The 21,049-nt window shown below is 38.7% G+C and overlaps 1 protein-coding gene across 1 annotated transcript in view; it reads left to right on the top strand.

Annotated features, from left to right (window-relative positions):
• The window catches only part of CDK14 (cyclin dependent kinase 14), a gene marked incomplete at both ends in the record, with an annotated part of 264,713 nt that overhangs the window by 184,711 nt on the left and 58,953 nt on the right, over window positions 1-21,049 (top strand). The window contains 2 exons of the mRNA XM_080610617.1: window positions 5,749-5,869; window positions 17,848-17,941. Of these exons, the coding sequence (XP_080466743.1) occupies window positions 5,749-5,869; window positions 17,848-17,941 (215 nt within the window). The remainder of the gene's footprint in view (window positions 1-5,748; window positions 5,870-17,847; window positions 17,942-21,049) is intronic.

Genomic DNA, 21,049 nt, shown 5'->3' with positions numbered 1-21,049 from the left:
TTTCAGTAATGCAGAAGTTATCTTTGATGTGAAATTGTTTGCTGTTCTTGAGTTCTGTTAGCTTTTGCATCTGTGTGAATGTTTACAGCGTTGGTGCAGATTGTTTCTTTTTCCTGCCCACACTGTTATTTTTCTGCTTCCAGACTAGCAGAGGCAATAGAACATATTCACGCTGACCCAGAAGGCCATGGGAATACATACATTTTTCTGGTGTTAAAAGTGGGACATTTGTTTCTTCTGCACTTCCATACCACTTTTTGATTGGAACTGAATTTTAAGTGTATTTCTTTCTGCTAATAGACAATGAATGAATTTGGCAGCTATGATACATGTTCAGCATCAATGGGCTTTTTCAAAATGTATTAGAAAGATTTTATAAGGATTTTAAAGCAGGGAAATAAACAGCTTTATAGCTAGGGTGGCTATCAGTCAAACTAATCAAAATGATCTTTCAATGTACCACCAACAGCTGAGCTCTTCCTCCTATTCCACTTTCTCATTCTTTACGATGCTTCGGGTGGTTCAGAAAGATGCTGGATTTGTTGAAAAAAAGAAAAATACTTTTCATGACAGTTAGAGTCATTCTTTCTAAGTAGCAGAAAAAGTATTTCTGTATCTCTCCTTTCTGTAACTTGTGTTTGTCAAAATGACAGTTGAGTCCCATTCACAAACCAGAGTAATTATCATCTGCGGTACTGTAAGTGACTGCCTGAAGACACACATGAGACAAGATTTGCAGGCAAAAATGATCTTTTATTAGAACAACTAATAGAGGTGTGTCCTGAGTTCAGCAGCAGCAGTCATTTTTTCTCCTTCTTAGTAGCTGGTGCAGGGCTGTGGTTTTGACTTTTGGCCTGGGGATAATACTGATAAAACCGATGTTTTCAGTTGCTGGTCAGAATGTTTACCCTGACCAAGGACTTTGTGAGTCTCATGCTCTGCCAGGGAGGGTGGGAAGTCGGGAGGAAGCAGGGACAGGACACCTGACCCAAACTAGCCAAAGAGGTATTCCATACCACAGCACGTCATGCCCGGGGATGTAACTGGGAGTTACATGGAAGGGCACACGCTGCTCAGTCGGACTCGTTTTTGGTGGGTGGTATTGTATTCTCTTCCCTTGTTATTTCCCTTATAATTATTATTATTGATGGTAGCAGTAGTGGTTTGTGTTATACCTTAGTTACTGGACTGTTCTTATCTCAACCTGTGGGAGTTACATTCTTTTGATTCTCCTCCCCAAACCTCCAGGAGTGGAGAGGGGAGTAGAACTGTCATGGTTTAAGCCAGTTGGCAAGTTAGCCACACAGTTTCAGCCGGCAACCCAGAACCATGCAGCCGCTTGCTCACTCCCCCCTCCTTTTTTTTCAGTACTCCTTACTACAGCCCTTTTAGATATATCCCAATCAGAATAGTAAATAGCTCAGCACATTTAAGGTATAGTGGAAAGGGAAACCATGCACATGGTTGGCAGACCTTGTTTTTTGCAGACATGACTGGTTTCCTCATTTGCAGAATCATATTTGCGGTGAACAAAGGCTTCCTGATTGTCATACGAACTTGACTAGAAAGCTGTCCTGCAGCTAAAGAGATATCAAATATTAATATTTGTGCTTGTGTAGGCAAAGGTGTGTGTATTGAATAGGTCTTGAGTCTGGATATAGCTACAGCATCTTATAAAAGCCAAATGCAATTTAAAAATTACAGTGATAAACCAGTGCCATGTATTTTGTCAACAACTGATGCTAGGTAAAATCAGATACAACCTCTGAGTCTGACATAAAAGATAAAGGCAGACAAAGCAGAGAAAATTGTGTTTACCAAGGAAGGAAAAAGCTTCTTGGTTTTTTTTTTGTTTTTTTTTTTTTTTTTTTTTTTTTTTTTTTTTGTTTTTTTTTTTTTTTTTTTTTTAATTCAGAGTAGGAGGCAGCAGGAGGTTTTGTGTGTTAAAGACATATACATACATAGGCAGAGATCATTTGCTCTGTATTTTAAATACAGGGCATTGTAGCTGTTGTATAATGAATGAGTTAAAAGAGAGTTGTGGTTTGTGTCACAGCACAGGTAGATGCTGTTGTGCAAGTCTTGCAGCCCGTAATACATCAGAACGGTTTCTTCTTTCAGCTTGGATAAATAATGCCCAAAGAAGTAAGTTCCTAGAGAACATAAAGCAGTGTCTGTTCTTCCTATAAGTACACACAAGTTCCCCAGTGGCTCTGATGCAGCTTGACTTTTAATAACTGGGCCTTATGCTTGGCTTCCTTCTCTCAAAATCAGGCTGTAACAGCAGGACATGTGTTGACCTTTTATCTTTCAGAAGACACAGGAACCAGGGGGGAGTTTATTTCTTGTCGGGAGGTCCTCCCTCTACCTTCCGAGGCAAAAAAGTGCTCAAGCAGCAATATGTAAATATTAGGTACTCAACCTGGTCATCTCTCCTTTTACCTTTTGGCTTTTATGCACATGGGTCATTAAGGTTTGAAGTTTTGATGGTCCCCCATAAGCTCTGTCTTTTTAAAATGAGATTGTCATTCTTCCTGTAGTGTAACCATGGAAACAGACAGGGAACCCTTAAAGAAAGTGATCGAGCATGCTGTGCTAATTAATCCTACCTTTCAGTTTTCTTTCACTTGAAGGATGTGGTTAAATAAATTTTGCATGAGTAAGCATATTTGGGTATGCAAAAGGGTATAAAATATGTAGCAAATTTTTCTTGCAGAAGGGTATCTGGAAAAAAACCCAACCGGGATAACTGTCATCTATTTGCATCTGGAGCATCAAAACAAGAAATGCAGTATCTTGTTACTGTTTCATATATATGTTTTGATAGCATTCTTTTAAAACTGTAAATATGTCTGAAAGATGAGGGTATTTTTTCATGCTTTAAGTGTGATGAGAGACATTTGCTTTAATTTTGAGTCTTGAAGTGAAAGTGTTCATAATTGCAAATGCTTTCTTTACCTCTAGTGTTATTCAGGAAAAGCAAACCTTGCCCTTGCTCTCTCCCTGAGGGAGAGCAACTCCTCTGAGGCATAAGCTTAATTCAGGTCCTTTCAGTTCTGCAAAGGGGCAGTGATTGACTGCCAAATTTTAGTCTCAGTTGTTCATTCCTGCTTTCCATTGGGCTATTTAGTTTCCAAAGTAGTGTATATGCTCAACTAGGAAACCAGTTGGTCACAACTTAAAACATGGCCTGTACCCATAAACCTCTTAAAGCTGATGATGCTGTCTGATCGAGCTTATGGCCCTGACTTGCTTGTTTTGTTTATGACTTTCTCCATTCCAGTACTGATCCTTTTATAACTGAGAAACCAGATGTAGCAGCTTACCTCAAATGAGTTTTTCATGGTGTTTTGGGAGTGAAGAGCAGGATAAAGAAAAACATTTAGTTGTTGAACAGGCTGGGATTAACCCAAAAGGGCCATCCTTTGAAAATTGGAGGGATTTTAGTTAACCTGGAAGGGATTAGAGGCAGAAGAGATCTAGAAGCAATGGGATGAGGAAACAGGGTAAGCAGCAGTCCCAGCAAGATGGGAGGACTGTCTCCCTGTCTCCATGCTGAACAGTCACACGAGAGGAGGAAAGGTGTACTTAGGCTAACTATAGCACTTGCAAAACTCCATACTGGCCAGTAAAGTGGCAGAAACTGTCAGTCAAGCATGTATATTGTATTGTGTGCAGTGTGATGTCTGGTATAGCAAGTTGGGTACTCATTCCTCCCTCCACGGGAGATTTCTTGAGTGTGTGGACCAAGGACTTTGTGTCATGGAAACCTGAGTTCATTTTTAACCCCACAAGCTCTGAAGTTTTTTTGAAGTTTCCTCCAAATCACATGATGTTTCTGGCTTCTTAAAAATACCTTTCCCCTGCCTGCTTATATCTTTTCTTCTGTCAAAGTTAGGTAGAAGATTAAAGAGGAAATAATTTGCAACCAAATTCAGCCTTTCTCCGGCAAGACTAAACAGGGCCTCTGACAGGCAAAGAAGAAGTGGAGGCATTGACCCTCCAGGCTTCTCAAATCCTTTCGTAATTTTTATTTAGCTTAATAATATTAGGTCTGTATCCACAAATTCAGGAACTGCTGTTTTAGTTTAGTTACATGGGACATAGATGCTCAGAAACTTGGACTTGTTAATGTATCTCTGGGCTAGGAAAAAGAATTTTTCTTACCAGTTAGAACATTTGGTGGTTTCTGATCTCCTGGAAGCAAACCCATTAATCTGGAGCCTCAGGCAATGCAGAGCCTGAGTGTGACCTTCCTCTGAGTCATGAGCCAAGTTATTCGGGAAGCTGGTGGCCAAGTGCACAAACGTAAAAGAGATGGAAGTCTGAAAACTAAAAACAAAAAAGGTTATTAATATTTGAATTTTATTTTTTTTTTTAGATTGAATTGTGGAATACAAGTCAAATTATTCCCCTACACCGGTCTAATTGCTATAATCAGCTGATAATGCAATCGACTGGCAAGATTTGCCATCATTACTATGGAGATATATTCACTGAGATTAAATAGCTCCTTCAATGTATTAAGAATAAAGGTGTAAAGGATTCTCATCTGCCCTTATGTGAATTCTTATGTTGCATATTTCTTTGTGAGTGTATGCCTTTGCTTTTTGGTTTCTGTAAGGTGTAATACATGAAATTCTGTTTGAGTAATTTCATTTGTTTTGTGAAAGGGAAATAAGTAGTTGTTTGTTTGGGAAGACACAAAAATCCCCGCTAGTGCATTTTCCTGTTTTCCATTACCTGTGCATGTCCAGTGTTCCCAAGCAGGGGAGCAAGTAGTCTCAAGATGGCAAGTAGGAGCAAATTATTTGGAAAAGGTGTTTGCAGGCCCATGATGGGAACAGTCACCATAGCCCTGAAAATCTTTTCCCCTTTCCTGGATGAGAGGGGCTTCTGTAGGAGAACTGTTAAAAAAGTATGCTCTCTACTGGTTTTTTTCAGCATATGAGGGTCTCTTCTAAAATATTTCCAATTTCACATGAGACATATTATGGTTGTGTAGCAATATAAATTCTTTTAAATGACTTGACAAGCTTAAAAGACAATTATTGTAAACAGTATATTTTTAGTAGGCCACAGATTTCATTGAAATGATTTCTGCTTCTGAGGTTGGTGCACTGCCAATATACATTTGTTGAGAGAAAAGAATTTTACACATAACAGTTTCTAAAGCATTACTGCAATATTAATATTTATTTAAATGGTAATGTATAAGTGTTTCTACTGCTTTCAAATATAAACTTGAATAAGCAAGCTGGGGTTTTCAGTCTAAACTGTGGAAGGTTTCCTTAGGCTCCCCTTAAAAAAAGAAAACAAATCTCATCTGTGGCACTATTTGCCTGGGAGTTTACTTTTCATTCTCTTTTTCTAAATAACATTGAAATGGAAGACTATCAATGCCTAAGGATGAACAGTTAATGGAAATCAAAATCTTTGTTTATCTGTCTTTCATTTAGGTATACCATAGTGTATCTTTGCATCTCTCCTGGGCCTGTGATTGTCATTATGAGAATCATGTTTTATTATTCCTTCATAATATTCACAGGTCTGTTTAGCTAGGTACTAAATGATAGATGCTACCATGTTATTTCATTAAGTATCTTATTCAAATACTAGAAATAAAAACGCTTTCAACATGCTGTCATGTTATGTGATGTTTGCTCATATGTTCTTTTAGGATCATAACTATACAGCAGACGATTTCTTTGTTTTGTTTGCATTAATTTATTTGCATTTACCTCACAGGTCTTGCAAGAGCTAAATCAGTTCCCAGCCATACATATTCCAATGAAGTGGTAACTCTATGGTACAGGCCTCCAGATGTCCTTCTGGGATCAACAGAATATTCCACCTGCCTTGACATGTGGTAGGTATAGAATCCTTACGCAGAACTCTATGTAGGTGTTTTAGCTATGATTTTTTTTATATGTGTAAAATAAATATATCACAGGATTAGTGGTACAGGTTAAAAAAACTTGTGTAATCTTTGTGGTCCACTCAGTATCTTCCTAAAGGAATCCCCCCTGCCAGCTCACTGTTTGGCTGCTGGTACCTGCTGTTGACACACAAGTAGAAGAGCCATTGGTGCCTTGCAAGAGACTGAGTTGTTGCTTGACTTTTGTAGTCATAATGTGATACATCGATACGATATGATAGGATACTTGTTTTGCAGAAGATAGACCTTTACCATGCCCAGCTGTAGCAAGGACAAACCCAGGATTCTCTGGATGGATGAATCTACTGTACTTGTTAGTAGTAAATCAGTACGGCACATCACTGAATAGCTTTCTTTCAAACCTATGGATTTTATTTAGGCCTGCAGGTTTGAAAGGGCAATTTGATGTGTACAATATACGGCACCTTGCTCCTTTTTGTATCCTATTTGTATCATTTAGTATTGTGTTAAAGAAAGAAGGTGTTTGGTTTTCTGACCAAGGTGGAGGTTCTTTGTTTATCCTGTAGGTTTTCAGGTCACAGGATCTCTGTAATCTGTACAAATTCTATAATTAGTAAGAGCTTCAACTGTGTTACTGGAAGCAATGCATGTTGATTCAAGAAACAGAAATGTGGAAAAAATACTTTTCCTTACAAAGTTCATGCTCCAGAAGGCATTATTTTTTTATTATGTATTTGACTTTTTAGGTTTATACAACTCATTTCATTTGAGAAAAAAAAAGATAAATATACTGAGCAAGTTTCAGAAAAATATAATGCTTTTTTTGTGGCTTGCTGAAATGTCTTTCAACATAAATGCAGAATAATGATTATGTTAGAATCCAGAGGTAACCATAAGATAAGGTTGAAAGGACCTTGTGTTTTCATATGGTGAGTGAACAGTATTTGTCAAGGTAATCTTTCAAAGTGGTACTGAAACTGATTACCTATCAGGAACATTTTTTTGCTGAGGAAGGGAACTAAGCATGACTGGGTTGTGTTTAGTCTTTAGCCAAGATCAGAGAATGTGGGATGAAAAGCTGCATTTTCCTGAAAATCTCATCTTGTTTGTTCCCATAGCACAGTTAAGTCTTGGCTCCTGGGGGCAAGGAGTAAGAAGCTGCAGGATTATTTCATTTGAAGGGGTTACAGAGTATAAATACTAGAATATCTAATACTGAAGAGAGTGTTTAATATAACTGGGCCTCTGGCTGCTTTAGTTCCTTGACCTGTAAGGGTAGATGAACTAAGAGGCAGAAAAAAAGCGGGTGAACAAACTTCTCCAAATGTGAATGTTGTGATATTGCAACTGAACCAGAGGCAAAGGCAGCATCTTCTGTATCAGCTGTGTAGTTTTCTTCAAACCATTCTTCACCTCACAGATAGAAAATAATTTCCCCCTGCATCTCAGCTTCTTGGCTATCCTAAACCCATCCTGTTTTCCCAAAGATCAGGCTCAACCTGGTATCTTCACAAACTGTATGTGAGCTCCACGTCCCATCTGCTCCTGACATGCTGCAGTGGCCTCTTTTCCAGTCTATACCTTGACTTGCATAGGGTGAGGCAGGACAGCTACATCAGAAGATGAAAATAGCTGGGAGACATAAATAGTTCTTTCCCCTCATTTACTTAAAGTTCAGTCTATGTGTGTTCAGTTCTTGAGAGTTCCATGTGTTTATGTGTGTAGATGATTGTCTCAATTTGTAAAGTACAAAGAGAATGAGAGAATATATGGAAAGGTGTAAAGAAACTCTAAGGTGCTTCTTTAGTCAAAAGAGACATTGGAAAATTATTTTTTAAAAAACACCAATTCTAAAAATTACTGCACTTTGAAATGAAGGGATTTTTTTCGTTGGTTTGTTTTCTTTGCTTTGTTGGGGTTTTTTAACTGAACAAAGGAGTTTAAAACATTTTTGATTCTCACTGAAACTTATTCCACAAAGAAAAATAATTCACTCAAAAGTTCAGTAGTTTGTCAAAAATAGATCTTTTAATGCCCCTCCCCATAATGATTTTTAGTAAAAGAGCTATTAAAGAGTCCAGTTAAGTTATGTGGTGTTGCTGTGACAGAGATCAAATTAAGCCATGCAGCTAATAGAAGCATTTCAAACTTACTGTAAATGCAGACTAAGTATTTCTTTCATAATCATATGTTTATATTCAAATTACATGGACAGCAGGGAAGATCAAAGAAGAACATAAAATGCCGTGTCAGCATTCCAGGTCATTATGTTGTGTCCTGACAAAAATGATGCAGGAATACTGGGGAAGAACACAATAATTATGTCTTAAATGATACCAATAAATGATGTACTCTTTTACAGAGTATTTCACATAGGTCTGAAAAAGATTCAGGTGCTCAGAGATAGAGGTGGTGAGTTCTGCTTCAAATTAAAAACATCATACTGCTCTGTTACAAGATCTATAGCCCTTACAAAATTTTTGCTGCCCTGTACCCACTGGAGAGCTATGAAAAGCTTAGAAAAAAGTCCTAGCAATAGTTTCTTTCACATGGCAGGAATTCATGTAGAGGCTCAGCTACTGCCATATTAGAAATCAGAATAGAGCAAATGTATATTGTGTGTTACAAAAGAGCTTTAGGTTTTTACTTCTACACTTTGCTGGGTTATCTGAGACAGTGCTTCCAGATTAATTGCAGGAGGTGCAGTTGCATGTTGAGGTCACTTATGCTTATTTGGCACACCTAATAGTATGCTCTGCTGGAGCATAGGCAGGCTTGGGGCTTTATTTATACAATGGCTGTACATAGCTGGGCCATAATTACATTAAAACCACTTAGTGGCTTCCCAGAGTGGGAGGAAGGGAGGCACGGAGAAACCTACCTACCATCATATTCCAAGATAATTTGGTAATTTGTTATCAAAAGTGTATTTGTAGCATTAGCATTTTTATGCAATTACTGGCATTATGTCCTTATGGTTGATAGCGTGTGCACTCCTGTGTCCTTATTGATGATCCACATGATGACAAACGTAGGCAGCCACTTCACTAAATATTTAAATAATATTGAGGTAGAAAGCACAGCTATTTCTTCCATTTAGGAGGGAAAGAAAAAAAAAAAGATTAATGGCCTTTGCTATAGCCATGATAAATGACATTTCATGGTGGTTCCCCAGGAACGGAAAGTGGGGCTGCTTCTAAGTAGAAGACCAGCTGCATGAAAAAAAGAGTCCAAATATCAACCACTGGACAGTGGCTGGGAAGCAGGTGGCAGAGGCTGCAGGCTATTTTTACACTTCATTTGCTGGTGTAGGGCATTAGGATAGTAACTAAAAGCTAATGATCCACATGCAGTGTTACATTCTCCTGCGTTTCTTTTTAAATAGCCACTGGCAATAAAATAATATTAATGAAGACGTACATGCATTAGTGGTGTCAGGCTGGTGATGGAAATCAATGTGGTGGGCTTTGTGATTTACTCCTGACAGCGTTTAGTGCAGAGGCATTGTGTGAATGTATTATACTACCCATGACTGCATGAAAGAGTTGTGATAACCTTTGATATACCCTTCTTTTTCCTTTGTCCTCTTGTTGAGCACTTACTGGTAGCTAGTAAAATGGCTTTGAATTGCCTCTGGTGTAACTTGTCCTAAGCCTTGAATTTTACAGTCCTTTGAAAGTCGATGTAAAAATAAGCTTCAATACATAAAGAGTTTATGTTTTACTAAAACCTGTATGTAAGTAATACAGAAACAGAGGGAAAAGAATTCCCAAATGAGCCTATTCTGTTTGTTCCTTAAAGGAAGAATAAAGTATTAGTAGATGAAGTAATTTAAACAAATTATTAAATCCTTTTTGATTCTGGTAATGTGTGCACTGCTACATCTGAGTTGCTTACATCAAGAAGCCACTAGGGATATTTTATTTTGAAGTACAGCTGTCTTTTAACAGCTGGCGATTTTTTGCATATCCTGTTCTTTTGCTTTTAAAAAAATACATTCTTAGTCACAGTTCAGGTAAACAGAGAAGTTGTGGGCTATGATGTATTTTAAATTCACTTTTATTAAGTAACATTAGCTATGTTTAGTGCTGTGGAAGAAATCACTTAAAGCTGGTCAGTCAAATGTCATGAAATTGCTTATTAAATCACTGTTATTTAACTTTTTAACATCTGGATTGATATACATGATTTCAAATCTGAACTTAATTTAGGGAAAGCTCTTCCTATGGAATTTTTATATCCTATTATTAGAAAAATAAATGGTTTTTTTTAGGAACACACCACTTCTCACACATACCCTGCTCCGAGTGCAGATTTGAGTACTCACTGTAATTACGTACATGCTTCCATGAATGTTTGACCCATGAAGACCTATGATAGTAATTAAGATATTTATTAAATAAAAATGGATCTTGTCTTAGACACAGGTGCGCCAAATTATGTTTTTACACAGGGGATATTACAAAGGCATCTTTATCCAGTTTCTGCTGTAAACAGTTTGCAGTGAGAGAAATCAGAGAGCAGGAATCCCAGTATGCCCTGAAGAAATACTGCTTGGGGCCTGTGCGAGAAAACAGCATAGGGTAAATTAGTTCTTTTGCCCTCAGTGTTCTTTATGATTATGACTTCCACTCCAAAGAAATGCTAATCTGTAGAATATTAAGGTGAGGATTTTGCGATAACTGTCACGGTACTGTTAATTAAACTTCTTTTGTTGTCAGTAAGTTCTTCAATACTTTTATCATCTGAATTAGCTTTTGATTGGAAAATTCTCATAAGGTAGAATTCGTAGAAACACTGTGTGTGAGGAAACAGTCTTTGTCTGTAGTTACTGAAAGGACATTTCAGTTCCTGTCTAAAAACTATTTTCGTCCATTTGGAACATAAGATTTGCAGTCACTTTTCCACTGCTGGAAATATGTTTCATGTCTGTCAGGAAAGCATCTCATTATGGCATTCACAACCTCTCTTGGCAACCCATTCCAGTGCCTCACCACCCTCTCAGTAAAGAATTTCTTCCTCATATCCAATCTAAACTTCCCCTGTTTAAGTTTGAACCCATTACCCCTTGTCCTGTCACTACAGTCCCTGATGAAGAGTCCATCCCCAGCATCCTTCTGTTTACTTGGTTTTCATAAAATCCTTCCCCTTCTGAAAATCCTGCATGCTGAAAACATGCTTCATGGTCAGATAGAAACCTTCTGTGAAGACCCAGCATAGGTCTTCACTATGAAGAATGTACTGAGTGTTACCATCTGCACCTACTAGAAAGCAGAAAAGAGCAGAAGTTCAGAGCAGAAAGTTCAACACTTTAAAACATGTTTAGTAAGCATACAGGCTTTCTATAATCTTTATTTAAGTGTAAACTAAAACTTGTTTGGAAAGAACTCATTTCAGAGTGTGCCTGTAGTCCCTGTTATGGATCCATCAAGAAAAATCAGAATATTAATTCAAGGAAACAACCCTAATAATTTTTTATAGATTACACCTCACCAAAGCTTTCATAATATTTTTTAAACAGTATTCAAGTAGAGATAGCCTGGAGATTCTTCCTGTCACATTATGGGTCTTTGTTACACAGAGACAGGAATGTGAATTCTTAAGCCAAAAAAATATAAGCCTAACCCACCGGTAAGCAAGTTAATTTTAAGGGAGCAACCTCTTGAATTATAAAAGCTGTGCAGAAAAAAGAAGAGCAGTTTCCTGAGGCATTCAACTTCATTTTTACAAGCTCATTTACTATGTCAATTTACATGCAAGAGTAACCCATTTAGCTGTGCTTACTCAGCATAAAGGTGTATGGTGGCAGCCAGAGTCCCAGGAAATTAAGCAGGACAATGGAAGAGCAATATTAGATGGTATGGCCACATATGGTGTCATCAATACATCAATAGGTTTAGTCACACTTTTTGTTATCAGAGGGTAAGCCACCCATTTCAACATTAAATGGCTGTCACTTTTACTTTGCAGGGTTATCCTATGCTGGATCACTGAAAAGATCTCTGAACAAAGTCGCAGCGTTTGGCTTGTTTATTCAAAATTAGAAGTGCTACAAAGAAAGTAGGAAAATTTGAATTGAGTACACTGAAATTAGTTAGGCAAATGTTCTTTTGTCACAAATTATTTCTCAAGCACTGCCTGAAGATGTTGTATGCTGAGTATGCACAAATTATACATACATACCCTTGGAGATGCACGCATGTTAAAGCCAAGTTATTTTTCTGTATTTCGTATTTCAAGAAGCAATCTGTGTGTCACAGAAAATAGAGATGGGTGTAATCTGTGAAGTCATCTTATCCACCCTCCTGTTAATCCAAGTCTGTTCCCTGAAGAATATTCTTAAGTGGTTTAGCTTGTCTAGTGTTACACAACTGTAACCGTGGAGCTTCAAGTCCATTGAGAGGCTGGGGGCTAGCACAATTTTTAGGTGTATTTCTCTAACACTCACCCTAAAATTTTTATTTCCTAAAGGCATTCTGCTATTTCTAATTATACTATCTTGGATCTACCTACAGTTGTGGGAACCATTAAAATCCTAATCGGTTCTTCCCTGTCCTTCCCTGCATAATTTTAAATATAGACTCATCATGTTCTCCCTGTCCCTTGTCTTTTCTTGTAGCCAAGAATGATATTGTTATCTTAATTTTTCCTTACAAACCACTTCTTCTGGCACAAAAATAATTCTTGCTTTGCTCAAAAATATCTCTAACCTGTTTAATAGTTTGTGAGGTTTACAAAAACAAGACTAAATTTCAAGGCCTATTAGGGGCTTTACTTCTTTTCATGTTCAGTGTGTGTGCACTTATGCTTTGTGATTCAGGGATTCTATTATATACTCAGTTTATACTTGCTGTGAACCTAAATTTCACTGATACCACTAAGACATCTAAAATACCATCCAGCCATCTTGAAGCCTGTAGTGTTGTTACGGCTTTCTGGGTGCTTCTATCAATTCAATGTCATGCTTCCTTTTTAAAATTATTATTTTCCCTTTTTTTAATATTCATTAAGTCTTCTATTTCTATAGACTTATTCTTCAATGTGCTTAACACTATAACCTTTGAAACCAAGCATAAGCTTAACTTTCAAGTGGGCCAAAAGGAATGGAAGTTCTCCAACTCAGACCTTGAAGGTTGTTTATGCTTCTCTCCCCAATGATTTTAATAACCTTTGTATTTTTGTATTAGTTGTTTCTATAAATCAAATACTCTCTCAGTCTCATTTCAGTGTGTGACTAAATGGAGTATTAGGTTACACAAGAGTCCAAGACACGCAGTAAGATTCTTCTTTCCAAGCAGGAAATCTTTCTTCACTAGAGTTGTTTGCATTTCTTACTTGATTTTTGGCTCATAGAATCATAGAATAGTTAAGGTTGGAAAGGACCTTAAGATCATCTAGTTCCAACCCCCCTGACATGGGCACGGACACCCCACACTAAACCATGCCACCCAAGGCCTCATCCAACCGAGCCTTGAACACCGCCAAGGATGGAGCATTCACAACTTCCCTGGGCAACCCATTCCAGTGCCTCACCACCCTCTCAGTAAAGAATTTCTTCCTTATATCCAATCTAAACTTCCCCTGTTTAAGTTTGAACCCGTTACCCCTTGTCCTGTCACTACAGTCCCTGATGAAGAGTCCCTCCCCAGCATCCTTGTAGGCCCCCTTCAGATACTGGAAGGCTGCTATGAGGTCTCCACGCAGCCTTCTCTTCTCCAGGCTGAACAGCCCCAACTTTCTCAGCCTGTCTCCATACGGGAGGTGCTCCAGTCCCCTGATCATCCTCGTGGCCCTCCTCTGGACTTGTTCCAACAGTTCCATGTCCTTTTTACGTTGAGGACACCAGAACTGCACACAATACTCCAAGTGAGGTCTCATGAGAGCAGAGTAGAGGGGCAGGATCACCTCCTTTGACCTGCTGGTCACGCTCCTTTTGATGCAGCCCAGGATACAGTTGGTTTCTGGGCTGCAAGCGCACACTGAAGCCGGCTCATGTTCATTTTCTCATTGACCAACACCCCCAAGTCCTTCTCCGCAGGGCTGCTCTGAATCTCTTCTCTGCCCAACCTGTAGCTGTGCCTGGAATTGCTCCGACCCAGGTGTAGGACCTTGCACTTGGCATGGTTAAACTTCATCAGGTTGGCATCAGCCCACCTCACAAGCGTGTCGAGGTCCCTCTGGATGGCATCCCTTCCCTCCGGCATATCAACTGAACCACACAGCTTGGTGTCATCAGCAAACTTGCTGAGGGTGCACTCAATCCCACTGTCCATGTCACCGACAAAGATGTTGAACAAGACCGGTTCCAACACCGATCCCTGAGGGACGCCACTCATTACCGGTCTCCAGCCGGACATTGAGCCATTGACCACAACTCTTTGCGTGCGGCCATCCAGCCAGTTCTTTATCCACCCATCAAATTGATGTCTCTCCAATTTAGAGACAAGGGTAGTGCGGAACAGTGTCAAACGCTTTTCACAAGTCCAGGTAGATGACATCAACTGCTCTGCCCCTGTCCATCAGTTCTGTAGCCCCATCATAGAAGGCCACCAAATTGGTCAGGCAGGATTTCCCCTTAGTGAAGCCATGCTGGCTGCCACCAACCACCTCCTTGTTTTTCGTGTGCCTTAGCATGTCTTCCAGTAGAATCTGCTCCAAGAGTTTGCCAGGCACAGAGGTGAGACTGACTGGTCTGTAATTCCCCGGGTCATCCATTTTCCCCTTCTTGAAAATGGGGGTTATATTTCCCTTCTTCCAGTCATTGGGAACTTCACCTGACTGCCATGATTTTTCAAATATGATGGCCAGTGGCTTAGCAACTTCATTCGCCAGCTCCTTCAGGACCCATGGATGGATTTCGTCAGGTCCCATGGACTTGTGTACGTTTAGGTTTTTAAGATGGTCTCGAATCAGATCCTCTCCTACAGTGGGCCTAGGGTCATCATTCTCACAGTCCCTGCGTTCGCCTTCCATGACTTGGGTAGTGCGGTCAGAGACTTTGCCAGTGAAGACCGAGGCAAAGAAGTCATTAAGAACCTCAGCCTTCTCCAAATCCTGGGTAGCCAGTACTCCTGATAGCTTCCGGAGGGGGCCTACGTTGTCCCTAGTCTGTCTTTTACTCGCTACGTACCTATAGAATCCCTTCCTATTATCCTTAACATCCCTAGCCAAGTTCAATTCTAACTGGGCCTTAGCCTTCCTCACCTGGTCCCTAGCTTCCTGGACAGCATCCCTGTATTCTTCCCAAACTGCCTGTCCCTGCTTCCACCTTCTATAAGCCTCTTTTTTCCTTTGAATTTTCCTGAGAAGCTCCTCATCCATCCAAGGAGGTCTCCTGGCCCTCCTGCTGCACTTCTTTCTAGTTGGGATGCAACACTCCTGAGCTTCGAGCAGGTGATCCTTGAATAACAACCAAGAGTCTTGGGCCCCCCTGCCCTCTAGGGCATACTTGTGTATGCCCATACTTGTGTCAGATGCACTAAAAGTGGAAAATTTTGTAAATAGATTGTGTGAAAAAATATAAAACGTGGCCAAATCTTCCTGCTGCCTTTACAGTATTTCTGTTCAAACAGCTATCTGAAGATTCTCTGCAGATACCAGTACATGCCCTCAATGATACACTGGTCTAATCAAATGCCTGTTTTTTGGTTGCAAGAATAGAACTCTAATCCTCTTTTCTTTAGTCTAAATTCAATTGTTTTATTTCTCATCCTGAATAAAATAGCTTCTGACTGAAATCTTTAATTTTTCCTTGCCTGAGATCTTAATACTGTTTATAAGTATTTGACTAAGATAAATTGTGCCTATCTGTGCCTAACGAAGCACTAACCAGACTAAATGATGAATGACAGTTCGATCAATTCAGTTCATTCGGTAACCAGCAGAAGCATATGGAACGTAAATTTTAACCTCTCTTTTGTAAACACCTGAAGTGTTCTAAAATTGGACTGGAACTGTGCTTTCCAAAGTTTTCTCTACTTTTCAATGCCTAAGGAGAAACTTTGCTTGATATACCTATGCTTTTGGATGTAGAATTAGAAAATAGTGATGCTTGTTTAATTTTCTTTTCAAGAAATTTGACTATAAGCTCTCATTGTCCTGCAATGTAAAATTATTTCATTAGCGTTAGAAGAAGGGTTAATGGGTTCAAACTTAAACAAGGGAAGTTTAGGTTAGATATAAGGAAGAAGTTCTTTACTGTAAGGGTGGTGAGGCACTGGAATGGGTTGCCCAGGGAAGTTGTGAATGCTCCATCCCTGGCAGTGTTCAAGGCCAGGTTGGACAGGGCCTTGGGCAACATGGTCTACGGTGAAGTGTCCCTGCCTATGGCTGGGGGGGTTGGCACTAGATAATCTTAAGGTCCTTTCCAACCCTAACCATTCTGTGATTCTATGATTCTGTGATTCTGTGATTCTATTCAGTAGTGGTCAAAGCCTTCAGAAATGAGTAAAGCGTGTGTTGTCTGCTGATAATTGTAGTTAAGTAGTATCTATAAATACTCAGCTCTGGCCTTGGTGAAAATATGCAATCAATTTTCATTAAGTTGCTTTATTCTAGAACTGGTTCCTTACCAATACATGCACTCATATCTGTAAAATTAAATACTACTTTCTGAATGCATCATCAGGATGCATAAGCAATGAAAAGGTATGTAATTACTACATTCCAAATAATTTCTTTCTTGAAACAAAGTTAAATTAGAGGTTATTGCTGGGATTTTCTGTACAGAAACACAACTCCCAATTTCAGGGAAAGGTGGTATCATAGTTAATTTCCCAAATTCTTGGTTCATTTTGTTATATATTTGGGGTTACTGAATCAGCATTGTTTTGTGTGAAGGGGTTTTTGTGTGGTTTCATACAGAGACATACAGCATGTAGGTGTTTGCATGCGGAAGTTGTAGAAAAATGTATGTAGCAAAATGTAATTGGACAAGTTAAAATAGATATTTAAATTGATAGCCAAGTGGGGTGTTTTCTCTTAAAATTATTTTTTCTGGGGGAACAAGCAACTCTTGATCTTTCTTCAAGCAGAAAGAATGCAGATGCAAGTTTGTAATTTGTTTCACTTTTCAGATGAAGAAAGTCCACAGGTTATCTGAAATTTGAATTAGAGTCGCAGAAGCTTTCTTCTACTTTTGAGAACCCATCCTTTGTGCTGTAGTTAGTATGTCTCAGATTTCTTTTCCCTCTGATTTCCCAGTACTTCTGCTTAACTGAGTGGGATGAGGGGAACTCATGTGAAGTACCTTTTAAGAGATACCATGAACAGGAGCAGTAGTGGGGTGGCAGTTACAGCAGGAAGAGGCGGGAGTCTGTAGCTGCTCAGCCCATTGCAGCACCTCTCAGCCAGAGCTTCTAGGAGATGGGATTAGCAACCCTCAGAGCTATAGGCTTTGAGTTTCCTTCTTTTATGATAAAAGAGGGAAAAAGAAAGCCCAAGCAAGCCCATCCCTGAAGTCACCTGCATTTGGGCAGTAGCTCCGTTCACTGGCCGTGATCAGCCAGATGCCTTTTTCCTTTGTACTTGTTTTTTTCCAGATCTTCCTCCTGTGCCAAGCCCTTGAAGTCTGCCTCTGTGCCGTAGTCCTGTTCCCATTCAGCGTTCTTCCAAGGTTCCTCTTTCACTGCCATTCCCACATCCTGTTGCTTGGGAAGCACTCGTACAAATAGAGACCAGCTACTGTGCCTTTATAGGTCTCAACAGCTAACAGCCGTATTCCTGCTACCTCTACACTTGCCTTCAAACACTTGAGAAGCATTCGTACATATACATTGTTTTTAGTAAATGTGCATGCTTGTCCTTCAGCCTGGCATTGATTTTAAAAAATAAGTAAATAAGTATTATTTAAATCTTGGTAATGGAGACAGAATCATTGTTGCTGTCCATTTAATCTATAACAAGTCTTTCTAACATTGCATACTTTCTTTTTCCTTTTTCCTCTGTAGGGGAGTTGGTTGTATCTTTGTAGAAATGATTCAGGGGGTTGCTGCTTTTCCAGGAATGAAAGACATTCAAGATCAACTTGAAAGGATATTTCTGGTGAGTACTCTATTGCTGAAGTAATGTGCCCAAGATAACAAAGGATTGATTTATAAATGTTCACATATTTCTTTGTGTCAGGAATTAAATCACTGACAGAGCCAAAGATCAGAAGTCTAGTCCACAAGCTAGATAAAGGTTACTTGGTGTAGTTTTGAAGACTGTGTAATAAGTTCAGATCCTATTTTTTTCAAATAATCTACAGAAAGGTTTTCATACGGTTGTGGAAAAAGCTTTCTAAATGTAGGGCAATGGAAATCCAGCCAGTTTGTTATCCTCAATTTGCAAATGATCATCAAAACCAACTATTCTGGCTGGTGCTCTATCGATATTATGCTAATATTATGATGGCAATGGCAAGTATTTTTTTGTGAGATAGACATGGAAAAGTAAGATGGGAAATGAGGTGGGAAACAGAATCGGAATTCATAAACTGTGCTGCTACACAAGTGCAACAGGAGTCGACTACTGCTTCTGCTACCTGGTTGGGCCCTTCATAATGTGTATGGATAGCTCATAGGCACTGAAGACACATCCACATTGGGAGTGAAAGAAGATGTAATTTATAACAAGCATAAACCATCATTTACACATTTCTTTGTGTGCTTGTTTTTAACTTGCTCTTTCTCCCATTCTGCTCTGGGTTTGACAGCTCGCTTTCAAAAGCTCAGAAACAACTTGACTCCCCAATAAAAGGTTTTGTTTCCTCCAGTGCCTGCTGAGAACTGTGCTGTAGTGGAGTGGGTTTATTCAGGGAAGCCACGGCTCACCCAGATACTAGCCAAAGTGGCTTCTGGTACTGTGGGTGGCCACCAGGGAAAGTAGCTTCTTTTTTCAACCTGGCAATCTCTGGTTTGCTTCTGACCACACATTTAGAAGGGAAGGATGAACATACCCTTGCTTTTAAAAGTTATTTTGTTAGGAGCCATTGATTTCAAATGCAGAGGGTTTTTTGGGATTCTTTTTTGGCCTATGGGGAGGGAAAAAAACCCATCTTTCATAATGTGCTTGTAAAAATTACATTCTTCATTTTACTCAGACTTGCTTGTATTATATCTCTTGTTGGGACACCAGGGAATTTAGCAACTTCTTTTAGGAATGACTCAGAAAAAAGTGCCTCTCTAAACCAAGACCTTATTTGATTGTGATATAAAAATACTTCATTTTCTGTAAAATACTTTGCTATCCTGCCTGCTTGGCTAATACCCTGAAAATTCTGTGCTATGGAAAAATAGCTGTGCTGCAGCATACACAAGGAGCAGCAATTCTGAGCAGTTCCTGTGACGTGTCTAATTGCTTCTATTGCTTGCCAGCTCGTGTATTTTAAGCTATCAACTCCTGGGCCAGTTTTAGGGTTTTATTTTCTTAAATTCTTCTCATTTATTGGAATGAAATATCCTCCTTATTTATAGAACATGACATTTTTAAAACAATAAATTCCTCTTTGGGGCTTCAATTCATTTACTGTGGTAAAATTTTAGTTAGTATTTTTGCTACGGAAATTAAGTAGGGTTCTAGCAGCAGAAATCAGCACTTCCTTTACTGAGGTCTTTTTGCACTATATCATAGAAGACCATATGATACAGTGCAAAAAGTGGAAGTGATATGTATATCATATAAACCTATTTTTATATGCCTTTTGTAAACCTTTTGTATATTCCCATTTCCTTTTCTCTTACCTATCGTTGCAATTATTTGTGTGTTAAAATGCCAAAAGAAATATACCCTAGGAAGAGATTTGAGGCCTGCCAGTTTTTTTAATTGTGTTTTAAAATTTCTGCTGCAAATATTGAGAATGCTGTTGAAATATCAAGGGATAATGTACTGATACTGTTTCTTTAATTTGATCTTTTACAAACCTTGAAATAAAAAGATAAAATTTGGACTGGATAGTTTTATGGTCCATTGTAAATCAGAGTTAATTTTTAAATCCTGATTAATTAGGCTTGCTAATGAAAGTGTCTAGTTACCCTTAGCTAAATAGTTTCAGTGAGTGCCTTCCTAATGTACTCTAAGAATCATTAAGAATTAAAGTTATCTATTTAAAAGTTATAAAACAGGATTATTCTTGTTTGGGTTTGTATTTGAACAGAAGGATTAAATTCATTCGTCCTCCAGTGGATCATGTGGTATGGTAGTTAATAGTGCTGAAGTACAAAATTAATCAGGTTGTTACACCAGATAACTAATACAATTAACTGCCACACAGTGAGCACTTACACAGCTGTAAAAGAAACAGATCAACCAATTAAGGACTTTTCCACAAAGTCTTCTCATAGTTTACATTTTCAACATCCAAGAGTGATGGTTTTCTTGTAACAAAGGGCAGTCTTTCTGAAAATGGTATAAGGTACAGTTCACCTTCATACTAATCCATTTGTCCTATAGTCCTCTTCTGAAATACACAGCTTGTAACAAAAGGTATGTGTTGTATTTGTTGCCATTGTTGTTAGTCATAGTTACACATCCATAGCATGTATGAGTCCAGGTTGCAGCCTGAGGCTTTTAGGGAATCAGTTACATTCCATTAGTCACAAAATGCTAAGAAAGAATAGTTAGGAAACGTGCACTGAATTTAATGTGAATAACAGTTTAAAATTCTTTGATTTCCTATTGTATAATTTCACATTATTACATAAATTAAATTAAACAACATTGTATATATGCTATTTCAGTAGAGGTCCAAGAGAGATTGTCTAAATGCTTTTGTATATCTCTGCCATTGGCATTCTTCACATATCTTCACAGCAAGAGTAGATGCAATCCAGCACACCACATATGTTTCTTCCTCATTACAATTGATATTTATTTATGTTTAATAATGATTTAAGTGGTTGTATACAGCAGATTAAGAACAGAGACTGGTCTTTCAGTTTTGTTTAACAACTTTTCTCTTTATGTGTTTCCTGACTTCTATTGTTTCAGACGTGTGGGGTTTTAAATGGCAATATACACTGATTCTCTATTTCTGTTACAGCTGCTGCTTATAATAATCACTCTCAGGTTCCATTACGGTGATAGGCCTCAACAAAATGGCAAAGGTTTATAAACCTGAATCTGTGCTCAGAATTAGACCAGCACTTAGAGATGTCGATGAATAAGCAAGCT

Source organism: Psittacula echo (assembly GCF_963264785.1).
Source record: "Psittacula echo genome assembly, chromosome: 2".
In the NCBI taxonomy this organism is placed as follows: Eukaryota; Metazoa; Chordata; class Aves; order Psittaciformes; family Psittacidae; genus Psittacula; species Psittacula echo.
This window is presented reverse-complemented; position numbering and strand designations above follow the sequence as displayed.